Source organism: Mirounga leonina, unplaced genomic scaffold, assembly GCF_011800145.1.
Source record: "Mirounga leonina isolate KUSES-001 unplaced genomic scaffold, KU_Mleo_1.0 Mir_126, whole genome shotgun sequence".
NCBI lineage: Eukaryota > Metazoa > Chordata > Mammalia > Carnivora > Phocidae > Mirounga > Mirounga leonina.
In genome coordinates, this window is record NW_023270314.1 from 10332466 (window position 1) to 10352720 (window position 20255).

Here is a 20255-nt window from a genome sequence, read left to right on the forward strand (position 1 = left end):
AAATATACCTTTCATTCTCCCGTATGTGTTTTCAAATATTTTAGAGGTTAAGCAAACATCATTTGAATGCCTTTTCTTGTTCTTCAATAGCAGTTCACTTTAATTGAGGAAAAGCTCTAAAAACTAGGCCAAAAATAGAATGCTAGAGTGCAATGCTACATAACAATTAAAAATATTGACATGGAAATATGTTTCCACCGTACTATGAGGTAAAGAAAATCTTCCAAATCTACAGTATGATCCCAGGAATGTAAAAATTATGTTAAAACTAACAATAATTATAAGTCACAGGCATGCATAAACACATATATACCCAAGGTGGGAGTACAGTACACACAACAAAATGCTAGCCATGTTTACCACCAGTTAGAAGGATCTGTGGGCACACTTTATTGTCTTTTTTTCTGTTTTGTCTGTTGGGCAGTGCATGTTTTCCCCTTTGTAATTTAGAATATTCAACTTCAGACTGAGGACAATTAATTTAGGTAAAGGAAAACTTTAGAAATATCGTGCCTGTTTTTGCCCGCTTCCTAGAAAAAGGAGGTAAATTTGTCCTAATTATGTTTATGGCTGATTCAAAGGTAGTTAAATTTGATTTCATTTCTAAAATTGTAAATGAATTTGGTTTGAAAGGAATATGTTTTCCAATCTTTGTGATCATCACTTTTGGCATAGACCTAATACAAAATATGATTTTAATTTAAGTTCTGCAGTCAAACTCTAGACTAGTTGCTTACCTTTTTTTCTAAAGTAGAGTATTTCTAAGACTAGAGGATCCAGATGACACTCTTGCAAGAGGAATGGTTTATATTTTCTCTCCATTTGTATTAATAACAAAGTAGTATTTTGGTGGGCATTTATCACATGGAATTGAATAAAAAATACATTTTATTAAAAGATAAAATGAGGTCACATTCCATTCCATCCCCAAATAATAAAAAATCAAAATTATTTGCGTAAGTTATTCTAAGAAACAGAGAATTTGTGAAATCTTTATTCTTCAGCATCCGGACAACACCTAACCCAAATATTTTGATGCCACTTGCCAAGCAGGAGGCTGAGAACACAAAAATGCTTGCTAGGGATTTTTCTCATTCTTTTCCTGCTTAAATTTCTCATCCAAAATACATGGGATTGACTTTTTTTTTTAAGTTGTTGAGTATAAAGGCAGTTCACAAAGTTTTTCTCTAAGTTCCTAAGATGACTAAAGTGCCACACTATGCACCCACATTTCTAAATTAATAAGGTGTTTCTTTTACGTAATTAACAAGATGTTTACCAAAAACATGGGGAAAAAAGTAGAATTCTGAGTTGCTCTCTCAGTTAGCCTTGAGCAGTTATAATCTCTGAGCCAAATAACTTTGTTATTTGCACAGTTGTATTATTGTAATTTAAAATCAGTGCAACTTGAATTAATAAAAAGCTCTGGTAGAGAATTATTTATTTAGTCTAATTTGGCATTTTTTCAACTGCATTTCGTCTTACGTACTTTATATATTTAAAGGTATGCTGGAAATTATTTCCGACACAGTATAGTTTTTCAGATTGGTTAATATTCCTATGGCACCATGAAAGCTTTGCTGTAGATCTTCCCTCCTCCCGGAAAATTGTTTTAACCAGGTATCTGCTTTGATAACTCCTTTACCAACTCCTCGTTTCTGCTCAACACTCATATTCTCCACATGGCTTTTCTTAAAGACCCTATTTTATTTGGCAAACTCTTTGTCCTCATATCCTCTCACTGACCGTGACTCCCCAGATTCCCCTTTCTTTGATCTATTTTTACATTTTCCCATAGCAGTTATCACCTCCCATACTACATAATTTGCTTATTTCTTATATTTATTGTTAAATGTGTATTTCTTCCTCTTAGAATGTAAGCTCCAAGAGGGCAGGAATTTTTATCTATTTTGTTCAGCAACGTATCCCAGTACTAAAAACACTTCCTGGCTCATCATGGGCACTCAATATATATTTATTTAATTATGTGAAATTAAATGATGTATCAGTGAGATGTCAGCAGATTATGCCAGTGTTTTTGGAATGTATGTTACATAGCATATCACATTGTAACTTGACTTCAGATGATTTTTCCTGGTATATTCAATGAATAGACACGAGCGTTGTCCCAGCACACATGGATTCTGATGAATGAGTCAAAATTATGGCCATAGACAGATGACTGTTTAGTTATTTGGGAATATTAGTGGCCGTGTTATAATCTGAACATTTTTAATAAGATTTCCTCTAACTCTCCCTTCTCTGTTGTGAAGGTTTTTCACAAAGGAATATTTTAATCTAAAAATGTTTCTCAAAACCAAGCCATAAAAAAAAAAAAACAAACACCAAGCCACCATAGACTGATAAATTAGCCCTTTCCCCACTGTAGGCTTGCAGCTGCAAGGATGAGGGGAAGAAGGAAGTATAAGACAGAGAGAAGCATTGAAGCATGACTTTAGGTTTCAAAGAGTAACATGTCAGTGATAGAGGCATGAAGTCCCATATTTGGGAGATGTTCTTTTACATCATCTTATAGTTATGCAAGAAAACAATGTAACAGAGTGGACTGGGATTAAATGATCTATCTAATCAAGCCATAGCTACATTCTCAGGATACTCTTAGTAATTTGGGCTGTTGGGTGAATGAGTTGTTCCAAAGTGGCCTCATTCAAGGAAACCCAAAACAATGACCAAGCCTGTAGAAAATGTGTTTCACTGGCCCCAAGTAGCTAGGGTAAGCCATAATAGAAGACTCACATCTGTGTGCTGCTCAGGATGATGGATGGTGTAAGTGCAGCCTAATTAGTGTCTTGGGATGGACAAAGAGCTAATGCAGGAGAATCAGCAGTTTGTAAATCTATTACCGACATCTTGGATGAATCTGACTTTCGCAGTGTCAGAAGGAAAGAAGGGAAAGATGACAATACAGTGCATTGGGACCAAGGGCTAGCTCCAGGGAAAGTTCATACTTCATTTTGAATAAAATTTTAATGATGAACCAATAGTGGAATCCATAGGCACCCATATGCTTTCTGTCTTTGTTATTTTATGTTTTACTAGGCTAGCATATTTCTCATATGTATAGAAAAACGTGTCTTATTTTGGGTACCAAATTTTTTTTTTCTTAGAATAGACATTTTTTTTTTTTTTAAGATTTTATTTATTTGACAGAGAGAGACACAGCGAGAGAGGGAACACAAGCAGGGGGAGTGGGAGAGGGAGAAGCAGGCTCTCCGCAGAGCAGGGAGCCTGATGCGGGGCTCGATCCCAGGACCCTGGGATCATGACCTGAGCCGAAGGCAGACGCTTAACGACTGAGCCACCCAGGCGCCCCAGAATAGACATTGTTGTGTGTGTGTCTATGTGTGTATCAAACACTTCAAATAAATAACTCTTAAAGCTGTGTTAGGTTGTAAATTTTAATTGTCATCAATCAATCTTGAAGTCTGCTTCTTGGGTTAAAAATACTGTTTTCCATGTAAGCCACGAAGTAAATGCTTTCACTAATCAGGGACGCAGTACAACATTGTTGTTAGCCCCGTATTGCTAGGGCTCTAGAATTCTAATCCCAGCTTTACCATTTACCAACTAAATGGCCATGGGCAAATTACTAGCCTCACTGAGTTTCAGTTTCTTCCTTCATGACAAAAAGGGAATAATACCCCATAGAGCTCTTTGTAAGAGTCCAATGTGATAACATACAGTTTGTAAATTTTAGTGCTTTTCCTTCCCATTCTTAGTGTCCTTTTGTTATTTCACTGCTTTCCTCACTGTATGTTCATATAGAAGGGTATATTGTTCTGCCCTGTTACGGTTGAGAGAATACTTTTAAAAATTAATGATGATTCTAGACACCTGAACATGGTATCTTCACCCATGAATTTCCACTTCGCTCTTTTTCATGCTGAATATAGTTTAATTCACATCACTTTGGATATAGTTTAATTGACATCAATTCTTTACTATGTAAAAATAACTTGTTATTCTTCTTTTTCTCTCTTATACATAGATCTCTCTCAGACAAAAGGGAAAAAGACTTCGGGATTGATAAAGTGACTCTGTAAAGGATGGGGCAGGGGAAACACTTTACAAATCTCAGTAAAGTGTTGGTCATTGTCCCCCATTGTTCCTGCACACGTTCAGGTGTTCCTTGAATCCATTTCACTATTTCGTGTCTCACAGCCTCTCTCTAAATGTAGAGCAGTTGGAACCGACTTATCTAGACTGACTCAGCTCATTTACTACTCTTCACTAACAGTTTCCTGCCTGCTACATGTCCCCACCTCTGCTGCCCCCTCCCCAGAAGAGATCATTTCCTCTATTCTGCTCTATTTTGCCTCAAATATCCTTCTCTTATGGTTCTTTGAAGCATGGTTTTACTTGCCATTTGTCTTTGTTCACTGGATTCTAGATCCCAGAGTTTACTGCCATGAGCTGTGTTTCATCCTCTTGGAGACATTCTCATATGGGTGTTTCTCAGCACAAGGTTTACTGCCAGATCTAGGGTCAGGAGCTCCTGCTCTGCCCTCCATCTAATTACACGGAGCCATCTACAACTGACATCATATATACTTATTTTATATGCAGTAGTATAGCATCATGATTTGGAATCAAATGATCTGATCCTGCATTCTAACTTTACCAACTTACCTTTTGGTTGATTACTTACTACTTGATATTTGAGCAAATTACTTCTCTGTGCCTCAACTGTCTCATCTCTAAAATGAGGTGATGGCAATGCCTCCTTGTGGGGATATTCTAAAGTTTAAAGGGGACATCCATATGCTTAGAACAGAGCTTGTCACATAGGAAACATTCAATCAATGTTAGATACCATTACATTTAATAATAATTGTAATCTAAATAACTTAGGTAGGAAACTAACAGTCAGTAGATCTAATTTCTCTATTTACAAAGTGTTTTAAGGAAAGATGGCCAGCATGAATAATCATCAACCATTTATAGACAAGTTAATGTGGAAGCTCAAAACAGTTAAATTTGTTTTGAGGAAAAGTTTTAAAAGGCTTCTCTTCTGTATAAATTCTCCCTGAATCTCATCTTTTAAGAAACAGAGATTATACATTTACTGAGGAAGAAAAGTCCATGTGTTACTAATTTTCCATTTCTTTTTCTTTTTTTTTTTTTTAAAGATTTTATTTATTTGACAGAGAGAGAGATAGCAAGAGCAGGAACACAAGCAGGGGGAGTGGGAGAGGGAGAAGCAGGCCTCCTGCAGAGCAGGGACCCTGATGCGGGGCTCGATCCCAGGACCCTGGGATCATGACCTGAGCCGAAGGCAGACACTCAACGACTGAGCCACCCAGGCGCCCCTTTCCATTTATTTTTCAAAATGTAAATTATATCCTTTAGGACAGAGCTCTATGGGCCTGTACTAATTTCTATGGCACTCTCGTATTAATTTCCATGGCTCTCTGAATTGGAACTAATTTTTAAAACCTTGATGCAGTGTTTTAACTGAGCTTCAGCAGAACACCAAAATGGCCTTCACTAGTGTTAGATCACAGAGTCAAGGGAAAGCAGCATCTACAGACTCACAGGGAATATTTCTCAAAGAGTTAAGGGGTTGCCTTTTTCACTAATTGGCTAATTCACTTACTGTTCTTTGACGTCACATGCCGTGGGATCAAATCCATTAGAAGTATTTTAGATCGACTCACCAAGGAATATGAGTTTTTCTCACTCCTTTATCCTCTTCAAGTAAATTAATAATGAATGTCCAGTCACCAAAATTATAGCTCACTCGAGGTTATTTTTACCATGCTGAACTATTTTCATAGTATATCTAGTCAAATTGGAAATTGGAAAAATGTGCTGTTAAGGGGATTTTCAAGCACAGTTTAATAATTCAGCTACCTGTACCCCTGGGCAAAATAAATAGCTAGCTGACTGCTTGTTGGCAAAGTCACAGCCAATTACATTATTTGAAACTTGAAATGCTCCTCCCCTTCCTCCGAAAATGTTGGAATTATCTGTAGGAGAGCAAGGGGCTCAGGACACGGCTGCAGCATTATCTCATTACCATACCTGCCTTTTCTTCTGGGAGAGCTGTGTAAGTTTGGTAATTCATTTTGTTTTGCTTTTGTTCATTTGTTTTTTGGAAGGAAGAAAATAAGAAGCACACCCATTGTAAGTGGGCTACTGTCATCTCCCCCAACTCTATACAGCAACTCTAGTCCCAGATGTTAGATGAGAAGGGTTACTGCTATAAGTTTTAAACACAGCTAAATAAATTCTCTCGAATATCTATTTAGTATGATTCCAAAGAGCAGGGCTAATGGTCAGTATTGACCTTTGTAAAGCATTGACCTTTAATTTATTCTTTTTTTTTTTTTTGAGCACCTTTTTTGTGAGAGGCACCGTTCCCATCAGTCGTGACGCATCAGTGAATGAAATTGCCAAAGATCTCTGCCATTTTAGGTTAGATTCCACTGCTGGGAGTGGGAACAGGATAGGGAAGCGGACAATATATGACAGATTTAATGAGTAATTCTTTGGGTATGTTAGAAAGTGATACACACTATGGGAAGAGGAGACCAGGGCAAAGTGAATCCGGAGTAGGGGAAGAGGTTGCAGCTTAGAGTGGTTTTAGGTGATGTGGTAGTACCACAGAAATGGTGCAAGGCACACCCAAGTAGGGACGTCAAGGGGTGGGGAAATGAAGCTGCATATATTTCTATTTTCAGCATCGAAGACCTATCTAATATTAAAAATATATATCATTCTTTCCTTCTCCCACCTGCTTCAGTGCAATTCCTGGCTTTGTCTCTCAGTGCTGGAGATGAAATAAATCATAAAGGAAATGACACGGCTGGACTGATCAGATCTTGAGATCTTGCCTAATTTAAGCTCTATGGGTAGCATATTTCCCATTAATTGTCCCAATTTGGAGTGGATGGAGGAAGAAAGCATTAAGTGAGATATGCAGTTCAACAAGCTTTTATTGGTACCTCTTATTTGCCTGGGAAGGCTTTATTCAATTTAAGTGATACAAAGAGGCAGAAGTTCTTCTGGAGCTTTCAACTGTGTTGTAGAACAAACCACAGCTAGACGAATATCTAAAAAAAAAAAAAAATGAGGCAATGCTAAGCAAATGTTATGTGTACATTCGTGTGTGGAAAGGATAATTATCACTGTAATCTGGAGTTGGGCCAGGGCTTTCTGGAAAAGTGAGACCAAGGTAGACCTTTGTCAGCTTGAGTGTGGTGTTTATGAAAGTGGAAGGGGCGAGGGCATCCCACGAAGACACAGAAGCAGAAAGGTCAGGGCTCCTGGGATGGTTTAAGGGAGAGGTCTGGCCGGGGGGTCTTTATGATTAGGAGTAATTAGCCACTAGCCTAATATAAGGATCTCCACACTACAAAGTCTTGGATGGGGACGGGGGGCCACCTCTATTAAACAGACTGCTGTAGGGACACAGAGCTGGACCAGAGGAGCCCAGTTACAGAGGTGATTCTATTACCTTTTACCTTAGAAAGTAAAATGGAGACTAAAGATGATTACCTCAATTACATGGATATATCCTACTAGTCTAAAAGGATGGCCTGACTTCTTTCTGTCACTATGGTCATAGACTTCGGGCTTGAGTCAGGAGAAAGTTTAAATACAGGGATTGCGCTGGAGAGAGAGGAAAGAGAAGGGGAGAGCTGTTAGGAAGAAGGCACAGCCCTCCTCCCTCCCCCCCACCCCACCCCAGGCAGGGGGCTGAGCAGGTGCTCTGGGGAACGTTTTCCCAGGCAACCCGCGGCGGGTCCTCAGCAAGCTCGGCAAGCTCAGCAAGCGGAGGATACCACGGAATACTCCATTCCTGCAGGCAGCCCTAGGAGGCTGGTCACTCTCCGGCCAGCCGGGAGCTCTGTCCACGTGGAGAGGAAAGGAGTCGGGTGGGTCTTGAGGGCCTCTGGGTCCTCCAGTCAGGCCTTCGTCGATCCCTCCCCACCCACCCCCAGGTCGTCGACCGACTCTCGCTAATAACCACCGCTAGACGTCCCCCAGCGAGGAGCCAGCCCCCCGCGGAGGAGCCTGCCCGCCTCGCAGCCGCCACAAAGACCCGGAGAAGTGGAATTTCACTTCGAAACTCCGTGCGGCGCGACGGGCAGCGCTGGGCATGCTCAGTAGGCGCGGCGCGTCTGGCTGCCGCTGGCGCTGCGCTGGCCCCGCGCGGAGGGCTCCAGGGCTGGCGCGGGAGTCCACCCCGCCTTCGCCGCCGCCGCTGCGGGCTTCCAGAAGGCCGCGCAGTAGCCGCCGCCGAGCGCCTCGCCCCTGCCCTGCTCCGCCTCCCTCCCAGCCACCGCCTCCTCCCCCTCCTCCCCCGCCTCTCTCCCTCTCTTCGGGAGGCGAAGCTGGTGGGGGCTTCTGCGGGCGCCACAGACCGCTCTGCAAACCCAGCCGGGACCCAGAATGAAACCCGGAGACCAGAGGACCCTCGGCGGTGGCTCTTTCTAATCACACTTTGCCTCGAGTGGGGTCGTGGCGGAGTTCCTCCTCCACCGCTCAATGCAAGCACTATGCGGACAGCAGTCGGCTTCCTTGCGCTGTGCCTGCTTCTTAATCTTCTCGCTGCAGGTAAGGGGTTGCGGGGCGTAGAGCTGGAGCCGTGGATGAGATGGGAAACTGCACATGCTTGACGACTCTAGGAAAAGCTTGCCTCGCCAAGAAAGCCGTAGAAAGCAGGACAGTACTGACAGGCAAGGGGCGAGGGAGTTGTGCACCTGTTGGAAGACTGAGGCTGAAAACTTCAGCTAAAATCAGCTCTTGATTTGTCCTTACCTGGTACGAATAATAGTGAACATTTTCAGTATGAACACGGGTTTCCTTCCCCTTCTTTTCCTTTCCATCTAGACTCCCTGATCCTGTTTCTAGGCTATGCACTTGACAGCCAATTTTTCAGGAGACAGACAAGACATCCTGCTGGATGTAACCTTTTCTACTGCAGCGGCTTCATCCAAAAGGTCCCTGGGTTTAGCGAGAGCTCACAGAGATGCATTGGTTGCAACCTGAAGGACCACATCTCCGCCCAAAAGATCGAAATACATGGTTCACGTTAATGATGCCGCTCCAGGCTCCTTTGGCCCCTGCTCTTGTCACTCGAATTTTCTAAGCCAATAAGAGGAAGGAAAGGTTTAAAATAGGACCCCCTCTTCTATTTCAGCATCATGGTCAGCGTCCGAGGGCACCAAACAAAAACCCAATCACAGTTTTAAGGCTGACAACCCCAGGGTAGGCACTGTCCCTGGGACAGATTTGGTGAGGACTAGCCAAGAGTGACAGTGAGACTGTGCCCCAATATATATTTGATATCAGAAGCAATATTAGATTTCGAATGGGAGCAAACCTTAGGGAGTACCTGGGGAATTTTATATGCAATGTCACTACAGATCCTGCTTTTTGGATACATGCAGCCTCTGTGCAATGCGAGGACTTGCTGGACTGAATCCTTTATCATTTTTACACACACATGTACCAAAATAGAATATGGCAGAGATTTTAGGCACCCTACTGCGACAGCAGTTGTCCGTGCAGTAGCCCTGTAGCAAGCAAAGACTAGATATTTTACCGGAATTTGCTTGTCACCCAGTCACATATATTCATTCATTCCTTCAGCTAACATTTATTGAGCATGTATTATGTCCCAGGGGTAATGAATAAAAATAATGGCTGCAAAATTACAATTCTTGTGGTCTCTTTTAAAAAGGAGTGGGTGAGTTCCTTTCCTATGTGTATGAGAGTGAAATATGGTACTTTCTTATTTCTAGCCCATGCCATTTTAATGGATTCTGAACCTCTTGAACAAGTCATGCACAGGAATATTAAGTCTATAATTAAGTATACATGTTAATTTTTATAATTATGATGTTTTATTGTGAAATTTTCAATAGTTCTTTGGCACCTTTTGAAAACTAGCAAATAGCTATGACTGGTCATTAAATTATTTGCAAACAGCTGAAATGCATCATTTTATTACCGTATACAGTTCTTTAAATGTTGAAACTTGGGATGAAAAAATACACATTGGGTTGAATTTTATTTACATTATTATGTTTAATGCTAACACTAAACATCCATTGCCAAAAAAAAATTTTTTAAAGCCTCAATTCTTACAAGTTTAGGAATGATTTAGCTGATCTATCAAAAATGTCAGTGTAGTTATTTTTTAAAAACTAATGTATAAGAAATTCTAAAGATTCCATTTAATATATCTTGAGTAATTATAGCTGAAAAGTTATAAATAAACTTAAAACTAAGCAGGTGGAAAACATTTCTAAATTTATTGTAGCTGAACATTTGGAATGAGGAAAATAGAGGGCTTTTGTTCATCAAAGGAGAAACCTAGAAGTCTGTAGCCCTAGATTTTACCTGGAGCTCTGCCAAAGTGTGTATTACCAAAGACAAACCAATCCGTCTCTACTTTGACTTATTAATTTGAAAAAAATATTCATCCAATTTGAAATTAATAAGGCAATGCATTGATGGGCTATCATTTTCAGATTTCAATTGCAAGATGCTATATGGAAATTAATTATATTCATATTTAATATCGTGCTTTTAATAGGTGTTTTTTCACAGCAGATTGCAAGCTTAATATTGTGGTTGTCTTGCCAGTTTCATTTTGAATGCATTTTAATTTTAAACAGCAATTTGTGGGTCACAAGCTGTCATCAGATTAAAATTCATCACAGTTATTTAATAACATTGTTAGGACTTTTCTTTGGAACTGAAACAAACACACACTTTTTGATCTAAGCTCCTGTAGATTTGGGTAATAAGAAAGTGAGTGCGTGGGAGGACAAAGATCAAGAAGTCATTGATTTTGCTACTTGTTGAATGTCTGAGTTTGTTTCTTTCCTCTCAGGTTAGAAGTGGGCTTCATAAAGAAGTGAAATGAATTCTATCTTTGTAGTCCTCTTTACTAAAAAGCTAATTGATCCATTTTGGTTATGCTCAGGGTGCCAGCAACTACTTTACTTTGGTGGAACTGATGACATGTTAGAACCCTTTAGGGATGGAAGAAATTGGATGACAGGACGTAAGTGCTCTTCTCAGTTATGCTAGGAACTGTTGCCTTCCCTATGATTGTTCCCCTAATGATAGGATAGCAAATTGTTTTCAACTTGAGTGCCATCTCCAATTATTTGGCTGTGATTGCCTGAGACACTGTGCAAAATAATAAACAAACAAGCAAGCAAGCAAGCAAGTAAATAAATAAATAAATAAATAAATAAATAAATAAATAGTGACCAACCCTGACCAACGGGCTCGATAGGGAAAAGTACTGTGGTCTGTTTGTAATGTCTATGAGAACAAAAAGAGGAAGAGAGGTACAATATTGTGTAATTAACATCTTAAGGTAAAATAATCCTAATAAATTACTGCGCATAGAGCTGGTTCAATAACCTGGACTCAACTCTTTCCACGGCAGCTCATTTTCATAGATCTCCCTAATAAGGAAAGTTGTAGTTGTTGCCCATCCAACTGCTTACTATTCCAGTAAGAAAACTAAGTTCCAGTAAATGGTAGACAGTATTTATTTTTTTTTTAAAGATTTTATTTATTTATTTGAGAGAGAGAGAATAAGAGACATAGAGCATGAGAGGGGGGAGGGTCAGAGGGAGAAGCAGACTCCCCGCCAAGCAGGGAGCCCGATGCGGGACTCGATCCCGGGACTCCAGGATCATGACCTGAGTCGAAGGCAGTCGCTTAACCGACTGAGCCACCCAGGCGCCCGACAGTATTTACTTTAAAAGTAAAGAGCCAGTTAACAGCCTAGTCAGGATGAAAGCCAGTGTTTTCAGACCTGTGACTGAATACTGTATGAAATCGTATACTGGTTCTAATAGGAAAGACCACCATAGAGTTAGTGGTGTCAAATCCTTTTTACCTAGCTGTCCTCATTCTTTTTTTTTTTTTTTAAGATTTATTTATTTGAGAGAGAAGGGGGAGGGGAGTGGGGCAGAGGGAGAAAGAGAGAGAGAGAGAATCCCCAGCAGACTCCCCACTGAGTCATGCAGGGCTTAATCCCATAATCTCGGGGTCATGGGATCATGGGGTCATGGCTTGAGCCAGAACCATGAGTCGGGTGCTTAACCCACTGAGCCACCCATGTGCCCCTAGCTGTCCTCATTCTTCATTCCTTCTTTGAACCAATGTAATAGGTAAACTGCAGTTGAAAAGACTACTTCAGGAATATCCAAGAAGGTGTGCCCCAATAATATTGATGGTACCCCAAGATCCACAGGTAACTTCTTTCCTTCAGTGTTTTTTCTCTTTCTTTACCCAAAGAACTATATTCTGTTTCAGGCGATGATATCTATTGGGTAGTATTTTAGTTGCAAAGGAGTGAAGGTCTTGGAATATCTTAAAAATTCGCATGTAAAAGCTTTATTTTTTTCTGATGCATGTTTTGCTAAAACACACAGAACGTGATTTCAGTGCATTACTCTCTCCCTAAGCTCTGGAGAAGGTTTTTTCCAATTTTCACGTTGTTCTTCCCATTGAGCATTCTGGATGGCACAAAGACTGCCTTTGATGTGTCTTCTGCAGATGCACCTTCTCTGTCAGAGAAGTGCATAGTCAAGTTTTCTAACCTTTGAGAAAGAAAGATTCCTACGGTGAGACCAAGAGGATCAGGGAAGTCATTTGCAGAAGCACCACCCTCAAACAAAAGGGTAGACTGATAGGTAGGAAAATAATGTTATTCTTGAAGATTCTAAGATGTCTTCTCTCAGTAAACTCCAGAATCCATTTTTCCTGTTCAGAATCACTCAACATAATCCTTACGCTAGCCCAGGTTCTACTGTATTCTCTTCCCCCATTATCTCTCTGATATCATCTCTCACTACTTTCTTCTTTTTTGTCTCTCTCCAACCGCTTTGGTCTCCTTGCTGTTCTAAAAAGATTCCAGGGACTTGCCCCCTTCATATGTTTTGCTTTTTTCTTTGCCTGAAACACTCTTTCCCCAGTATCTCCATGGCTTAATCCCTTAATTTTAGGCCTTTACTCAAATATTACTTTCTCAGGGAGGCCCTCACTGACTATCCTATTTAGTATTTCATCTTTCCCCCCCAAAAAATGTCAGTATCCCTTCCCTGCTTTACTTTTTTCCCAGAGGTTTTTCACCAACTTCCATATCATATATTTAACTTATTTGCTTTGTGTATTGTGGTTCCCCCATTCCCCATTGAAATGAAAGCTCCTTGAAGGCACAGATATTTGTCTGTTTTGTTTACTGCTGTATCTATTGCAGATCTTGCCCAGCCTAGCACCTGGGGCAATGCCGGGTATAAAAGCTACTAAAGATTTAAAAAGATATATTGAATAAATAGAAACAACACAGTGATATTTCTGGTCTCTCCCCTTTCGCATTTAATTTCTTCTTGGCACCCATGCAAGACACACTTAGTCAACTTAGCCACTTCTAGAATGGACTTCAACAGAGCTCATTTATCGAAAACTCAGGTTCCTCCCTAGGAGCTCACATGCCCAGGGAATATACTGTCTCAAACAGACTTTTCTACCATTGTGAACTTAAGGACAACATGGGACGGGCTTGCAAGAGACCAGAACTACAGATCAACTCAGTGGCAAAGTCCTTCAAATTGATTGCCAGATGCTGTACAGCTCAAATGCCTTGCTGGTTCATTATATTTTCAGTTCTTAGTGAAATGCCTTGTATATACATGTAGGAATGGTGATAGTGATATAAAAGGATTCATACAGCTAATTTACAAGCAGGATTTAAAGCACTTGGACAAACCTATCTACTTCTTTGGCACGTAAGAGGCACACATATATGTATACTGAACATCACACACTCCTGTCACCTTGGATAGGACATGTTCTGTTGGAGATCATACCCTGAGTGTGCCTTGTAAAAATTCTGGAATGCATTGTCCACATTTGGCCTTCTCTTTTTTGTTTCTCATCTATTTCTCTACCAACTCCAGTCCTCATCCTATCGTCCTACTTATGAGATGTTGAATCTAATTAAGATACCTTTTTCTTACCAGTGAATATTTACAGCATTTATCCAATTGATCTCTTTCTGAATTTTGAAAGTTCTCTTCACTGATTTCCATTGGATAACCTCTACTTCCTAGCTTCCTTCTTATCTCTCCAGCCATTCCTCAGTTTGTACTGTTAGGTCTTCTCTGAGTAGTATTTAAAGGTTAGTGCTTTCTAGAATTTATGTTCCCCCTTTTATTTCCCTCTCGGTACAATCTCCCTGGATGATTATATTCAGACCTCCATGTCAAAGGTTCCTAAATCCGTATTTTAGTCTCAGATATTTCTTCTGAGCCCCAGTCACATAGTTATAATTACCTAGGAGTCACTGGATATCCCACGAGCATCTTACATTTGTCTGTTAGTACTCAGCATTCCCATCACAATTGCTCTTATTTCTATATTTCCTATCATTGTGAATAACACCAAGATCCCCCACAATCACACAAGCCTGAAACTGTTAACTCATCCTGGACCCCTCCTTTGCTGCTTTCATACATAAGGTCACTAAGTCTTCTCCACTCTCCGTGTTCACATCACTGCCTTGGGGTAGTTCCTTATTTCTCATATAGTATCTTACATTATCCTCTTATCAAATCCATCCTTCATGAAAATGCCAGAGGTAAAACCCTAAAAAAAGCATATCTGATCATGTTCTTCCCTTGTGAAATTCTTTAATACAGCTATTTCCTTCTTTCTTAAAATAAAACCCAAACTCATTAGCAAGACAGTCTTCTACTCTCGGGTCTTTCCTAATTCCATTTCCTAGAACTGTACTTGTTGTCTTGTATGCCATCAATAAATGTTCAATGAATGAATAAATACATTCCAGATGTATTAGGCAAAATAAATTCTAATAAATTAAATTACACTGATGAAGAGATTACATCTCATCTTCATAACCGTAAAGAGTAGAATTGATTTTGCTACTGCTCTCAATCCAATTTACATGTATTGGTTACAAAGAAATCAAAATGGGACAGAAAAGCTTTCATTGAAACATAGTCTCTAGGATAAGTTTGTGCACCATGGGCATGACGATAGTTGTAGTGCAGTTGTGTATCGAACTCCACCTAGTTAGACATTGCTGTATGAGTTTCTAGTACTAGATGGATGGGAATAACATGAATGTCTTTATTTTTTTTTTAAAGATTTTATTTGTTATTATTTATTTGACAGAGAGAGACACAGCGAGAGAGGGAACACAAGCAGGGGGAGTGGGAGAGGGAGAAGCAGGCTCCCCGCGGAGCAGGGAGCCCGATGCGGGACTCGATCCCAGGACCCTGGGATCATGACCTGAGCTGAAGGCAGTCGCTCAACCAACTGAGCCACCCAGGCGCCCCATGAATGTCTTTATTTTAGATAGGATACATAGCATGATAGTTGTGCACTAAGGAATAGACCCAGAACTCGGCCCTCTAATTACTGATTGGTCATCATCTCTGTCGGAATAACAAATGTGAGCCACTCACCCATTCAGAATCAGGTGGGAGTGTGAATAAATGCGTTCAATATATGAAGACCCCCAATAATCCAGTCCTCCTTCCCTCCCCCAAACAAAAAACAAACCATCACAGCAAATTTGGGAGTATTTGGATGGTTATGTACATTTTCTTTCTCTCTTTTTATATGTAGACCAAGTGTTTATAGAACCATAAAGTTTTGGGATACCACACATTTTTTTTTTTTTTCTGATGGAAAAACACTACACCTAAAGGGAGACATGCTCACATCTGAAGAATGGAGACTAGTTTATGAATTATAAAAAGTCACTTTTTATGAGATGATGGGATCACACATCAAAACCCATTTACTACCATTAGTACTAATGATTACATGACTGTCATATTTTATGGTAAGTTTATTGTTAAATCTTTTAAAAGCTGTTTACCAAGTCAAATTCAAAAGGTAGAAAAAGCCATTTTTCCCTTTAAAAAGGGATTTTGAAAGATCCTACTTGGCCCATAAGTGCATTCTTCATTTTCAGAGCACTTACAAATGCTGACACACTCAGAGTTAACACTGTTATTTCCCAGCATAAAGGATTTTAATAGCTTTGAAAAAATATTTAATGGTAAATTATTATTTTAAGATCAAATTTCCTAATTCCTTTTCCACAAATAACATCACCATAAAGTGTCTGTTATTGCGATGATATTTGCCACAGAATGACAATTAGTAAATTTGTATTGTGAACATTATTAACACTTTCCATTTAAATAATTTTTTACTTGTAAGGCTATTGAGACTTTCCTCATAATCAAATCTTCATTTGATTTCAATTTATTAAGATGCTGGTGTCCATTAAAACTGCAGCCACCTGGACCAAAAACAAAGCAAGAATAATTGTTTACATGATGCAGCAATCTAGATCAATATGTTTAATTGCACTGAAGTAAATGCCGAGTTCAGTGAGGACATGAATTATTTTTTTCCTAGTTCAGACCTGAAGCAGTGTCCATGTCCTGACTTAAATGTGCAGAATGGATTAAGGCAGCCCTAAGCTACTGCTCCTTGGAAAAGAGCACAAAATGAACACAGAGTAAGAGTGTCCACCGGCCCCTGGAGCAGCAGGTACGGAGCAAGACTCTGCTGCTCTTTCGCTATAGTAACCCTCCAACTCCTGATGGACCCTGGAGGGGAAATCAAACACTACGAGCAACTCCGATCACGGGGTTACTGGGAAGGATGCTCAAAACAAAGAGTGCTGAACACAATATGGTGAGTTAGTTTGAAAGGCCATCAATCCATTAATATGAAGGTGTGGTTTTAAGTTACAAGCAATTTACTTTCTTTGCCTTGTTGATTCAAGACAGTATTTTTATTCTCCCTGGAAGAAAATGAAATAGCTTAAGGAAAGAAGTTAAGAGAAAATTGAAATAAAGGGGAAAATGCCATATTTTTAGATAATCTTTAGCAGAATACCGTAGTAGTTAAGAGCATGGATATTGTGATCGGGCTTCAATCCACACGCGATCACTTTCCAGCTCTGTAACTTAGGGCAAGCTACTTAATCTTTCTAAGCCTTAATTTTCTCTTTTTATTTTTATTATTTTATTTTTTAAAAATTTCTTCTTTTTTAAAATGGAGGTTATATACTATACAACTGTAGAGTTGTGTATTAAACAGGACAATGTATGTAAATAGCACTCTTAGTAATTGCCATGTAAGTGCTAGGTATTATTTGATTGGGGTAGGAGAGGATGGGTGACAAATGGTTAACTGGTATCTGGGAGCACTTTCTACTCCGGATAAGAATAGCTGTTAATTGCGTGGTCCTTCACCAGAAGATGTTCATTTTTCAAAGAAGTATGACAGAGCAGTGCCTTAGGCCAGTGATACTAATTTCAAATGATGAAGGAAAGGACTAAGAATGGAATGGAAGTGTTGACTTATGCACCTACCAAGTGCCCTCCAAATCCCTAAATGCAGGCAGAGGAGACCAGGGCCGGGATCTCTTCAAGTGGCCACTGGGGACCTCCTTCATCACCCTCCTCCTGCCCCAATATCCAGGCATTTACATCTCTGGAATATCATTACTATGGCAATATTTTAAGTTTTGTATTTTCTAAAGTTCATTTTGCTATGTTTTAACATAATTCTTAATCTGTGAGAATTATTCTTGAAACACTTATTTTTTTCTTTGTCTTGCTATTGGATCCCAGTTTTCAAGTCATCTGGAGAGCTCTACTATAAAAATGATGGAAATGGGGCACCTGGGTGGCTCAGTCGCTTAAGCATCGACTCTTGGTTTCGGCTCAGGTCATGATCTCAGGGTTGCAAGATGGAGCCCTTTGGGCTCCTTGCTCAGCGGGAAGTCTGCTTGAGATTCTCTCTTCCTCTGCCTCTGCCCCTCTCCCCCCACTTAGGAGCACACTCTCTCTAAAACAAATAAATAAAATCTTTTTTAAAAATGATGGGAATAGTTTATAATCTCTATATTTATAAATAATAATATTTTAGCTGTTTGCATAACAATAACTGAAGTATAAAAGATTTTACAAATGCACTGCTTTATTACTCAGCGAGTGCATGTGGAACTCAATTCCCATGATTTCTGCAAAGGGTGGTATTTCTCAGCCACATGATCATTTTTCTCTACTTCTGCATTTCCCCAGAGGGCATATCTTGATGAAGTTCTTCTCTTAAAGACTGTGTAGAATTTAAGAGACAGTAGTACTCACACCTGTCGACCTCTCCTGCAAATAATCTTCAACTCAGTTCTTTAGGAACTGGGGGGCATCTGACTGCATCTGTCTGAACCGACATAAATCTCACTTCCTCAGGCAGAGTCTGAGTCCATTGGTCTCAAACCCATTCCTTCCGTATGACTTATGCTAGTCACATTGTCCCAAAGGCTACTGTCCTAATTGTAGGATGTTCCACTCTGTAACATATATTTATCAATGAAAAATAACTCTATTAAAAATGGGCAGAAATCAAGAAACATGGAACTCACTCATTGTAATTTTGCCACCACATGGCACCCAGTGGATTTTTCCTGAAATGACAGTCACTTCTGTGACTCCCGAATAGAGTTTGCCATTGCACAGCTTAACATTGGGTGGATAAGGTAAATAGGAAGAAGTAAGTAGTTACAGTGGGTTGGAAGTGGGAGTAGGAACTACATTTCCAAATGGAATATTTGAAGAAATGTGAAGGAGTGTTTATATCAAAGAATATGCAGAAAAAGTTTACAAGATGCCTTAATTAAAATCATTCCTTATTCTTGTACAGTTCAGATCCTCTCCTACATAGAGAAGAATAGAGCCAGCTCTATGAAAATAGACTAATTACTTTCGTATTTAAAAAAAAAATTTTATTATAGATATACTAGACACATCACTGGCCAAACATGTGAAACATTTAAATAGTCTTAGAGAATGACACAGCACCTCCTCATGGGATTATGTTTTCACATCCTAGAAACCAGTGCACAGAATAGATTTTAGGAAAACCATTCCTGGAAGGAGGTGTTCCTTCAATGACAAGCTCGTCCAAGTCTTCTGGGGGTGGAGGGCCATAATGGTTTACAATTTTTATAAATTCAATCATTATCTTGTAGAAACTCTCATTTCTCTCTCTCTCTTTTTTTTTTTTTTTGCTCTATGATATAATTGCTCATTTGAAGATGAACCTTTTTTTGGTCAAATTGGTTGTTTGTTGTCAGGATACAAGACAAAACAAATGTGTGTACCTAAAAATATATACATACATACATATATGTATATTGTTAGAATGTAACTAAGACATACAAACTAAATTTTATAAAACTGGCGTTATAGATAGAGCCATAATGGACTCTTTCTAACACTGGTGTAATTTTCTATTAAAAGACTGGTAGGATTGATCATATGTTCTAAATGGGAGGTTATACTAACAGACCTCGGTCGTCTCATGTCGGGAAGACTGCGGTATTCATTGGGAAGATTCAGGGTGGTTACTGTGGGTCCTTATAGCTGGAGATGAGTATTGTGGTGACGTATTGTGTTAACCATTACCAGTGGAATTACAGAACAACTACAAGAGTAGTTTTAATATTTTAATATTGGCCTCCTTACATCCAAAGATATTGTTTCTGGAAATCCCTGCCCCTGTAAGTTCCCAAAGGGTCTTTTATTGTACTTGGTCTATTGATCTAATTGATTAGACCCAGAGAGAAGTAGTTGTCAGTCATAGTACACATTGGACACTTGGAAAGAACAGTGGTGAGAGCTGAATGACACCCTTAATGTCTGGAAACAAAACTTGAACAAAGTGAAAAACAGCCTTTTGAGTCTTTCTGATACATGAATGTTTATGCTATCTATGTAATTTCGTCCTTTTTTGGAAAAATTCTAAACCATAATAAAACATTATAAACTGGAACTTGCCTATAGTCTGGACATTTATTGTCTTAAATTTAAAAGGAAGGTAAAAAAAAAATCACAAATTTCAGAGGATACAAAGTAATAAATTACAAAGGGTCACTATCTCCCTCTCGTATAACATGTAAGTTGTGCTCTGTAGGGAAGGGTTTTGAAGATGCAACAAGAGCTTTGATGAAAGGACAAATTTAATTAAAGGGAACTGGATGCTAATAGCAATCTTAGCTGTCTTACGTGAAGCAAAAACATAACATCATTTCATTACATCAGAAGAAACTGGAAAAGTGAGTATAACTATAAAGCTTTAGGTGTAACTTTTTAAATTTTACTTATGGAAAATCAGTGTACTTGTTTATTGTGCTTATGGAA

The 20255-nt window shown here is 39.4% G+C and overlaps 1 protein-coding gene across 1 annotated transcript in view; it reads left to right on the top strand.

Annotated features, from left to right (window-relative positions):
- The first annotated feature begins 8272 nt into the window (after nucleotides 1-8272).
- Nucleotides 8273-20255, top strand: part of PTPRR (protein tyrosine phosphatase receptor type R) — a 239850-nt gene continuing 227867 nt past the window's right edge. Inside the window, exon 1 of the mRNA XM_035002132.1 lies at nucleotides 8273-8583. Coding sequence (XP_034858023.1) covers nucleotides 8526-8583 — 58 coding nt within the window. The 5' untranslated portion in view covers nucleotides 8273-8525. The remainder of the gene's footprint in view (nucleotides 8584-20255) is intronic.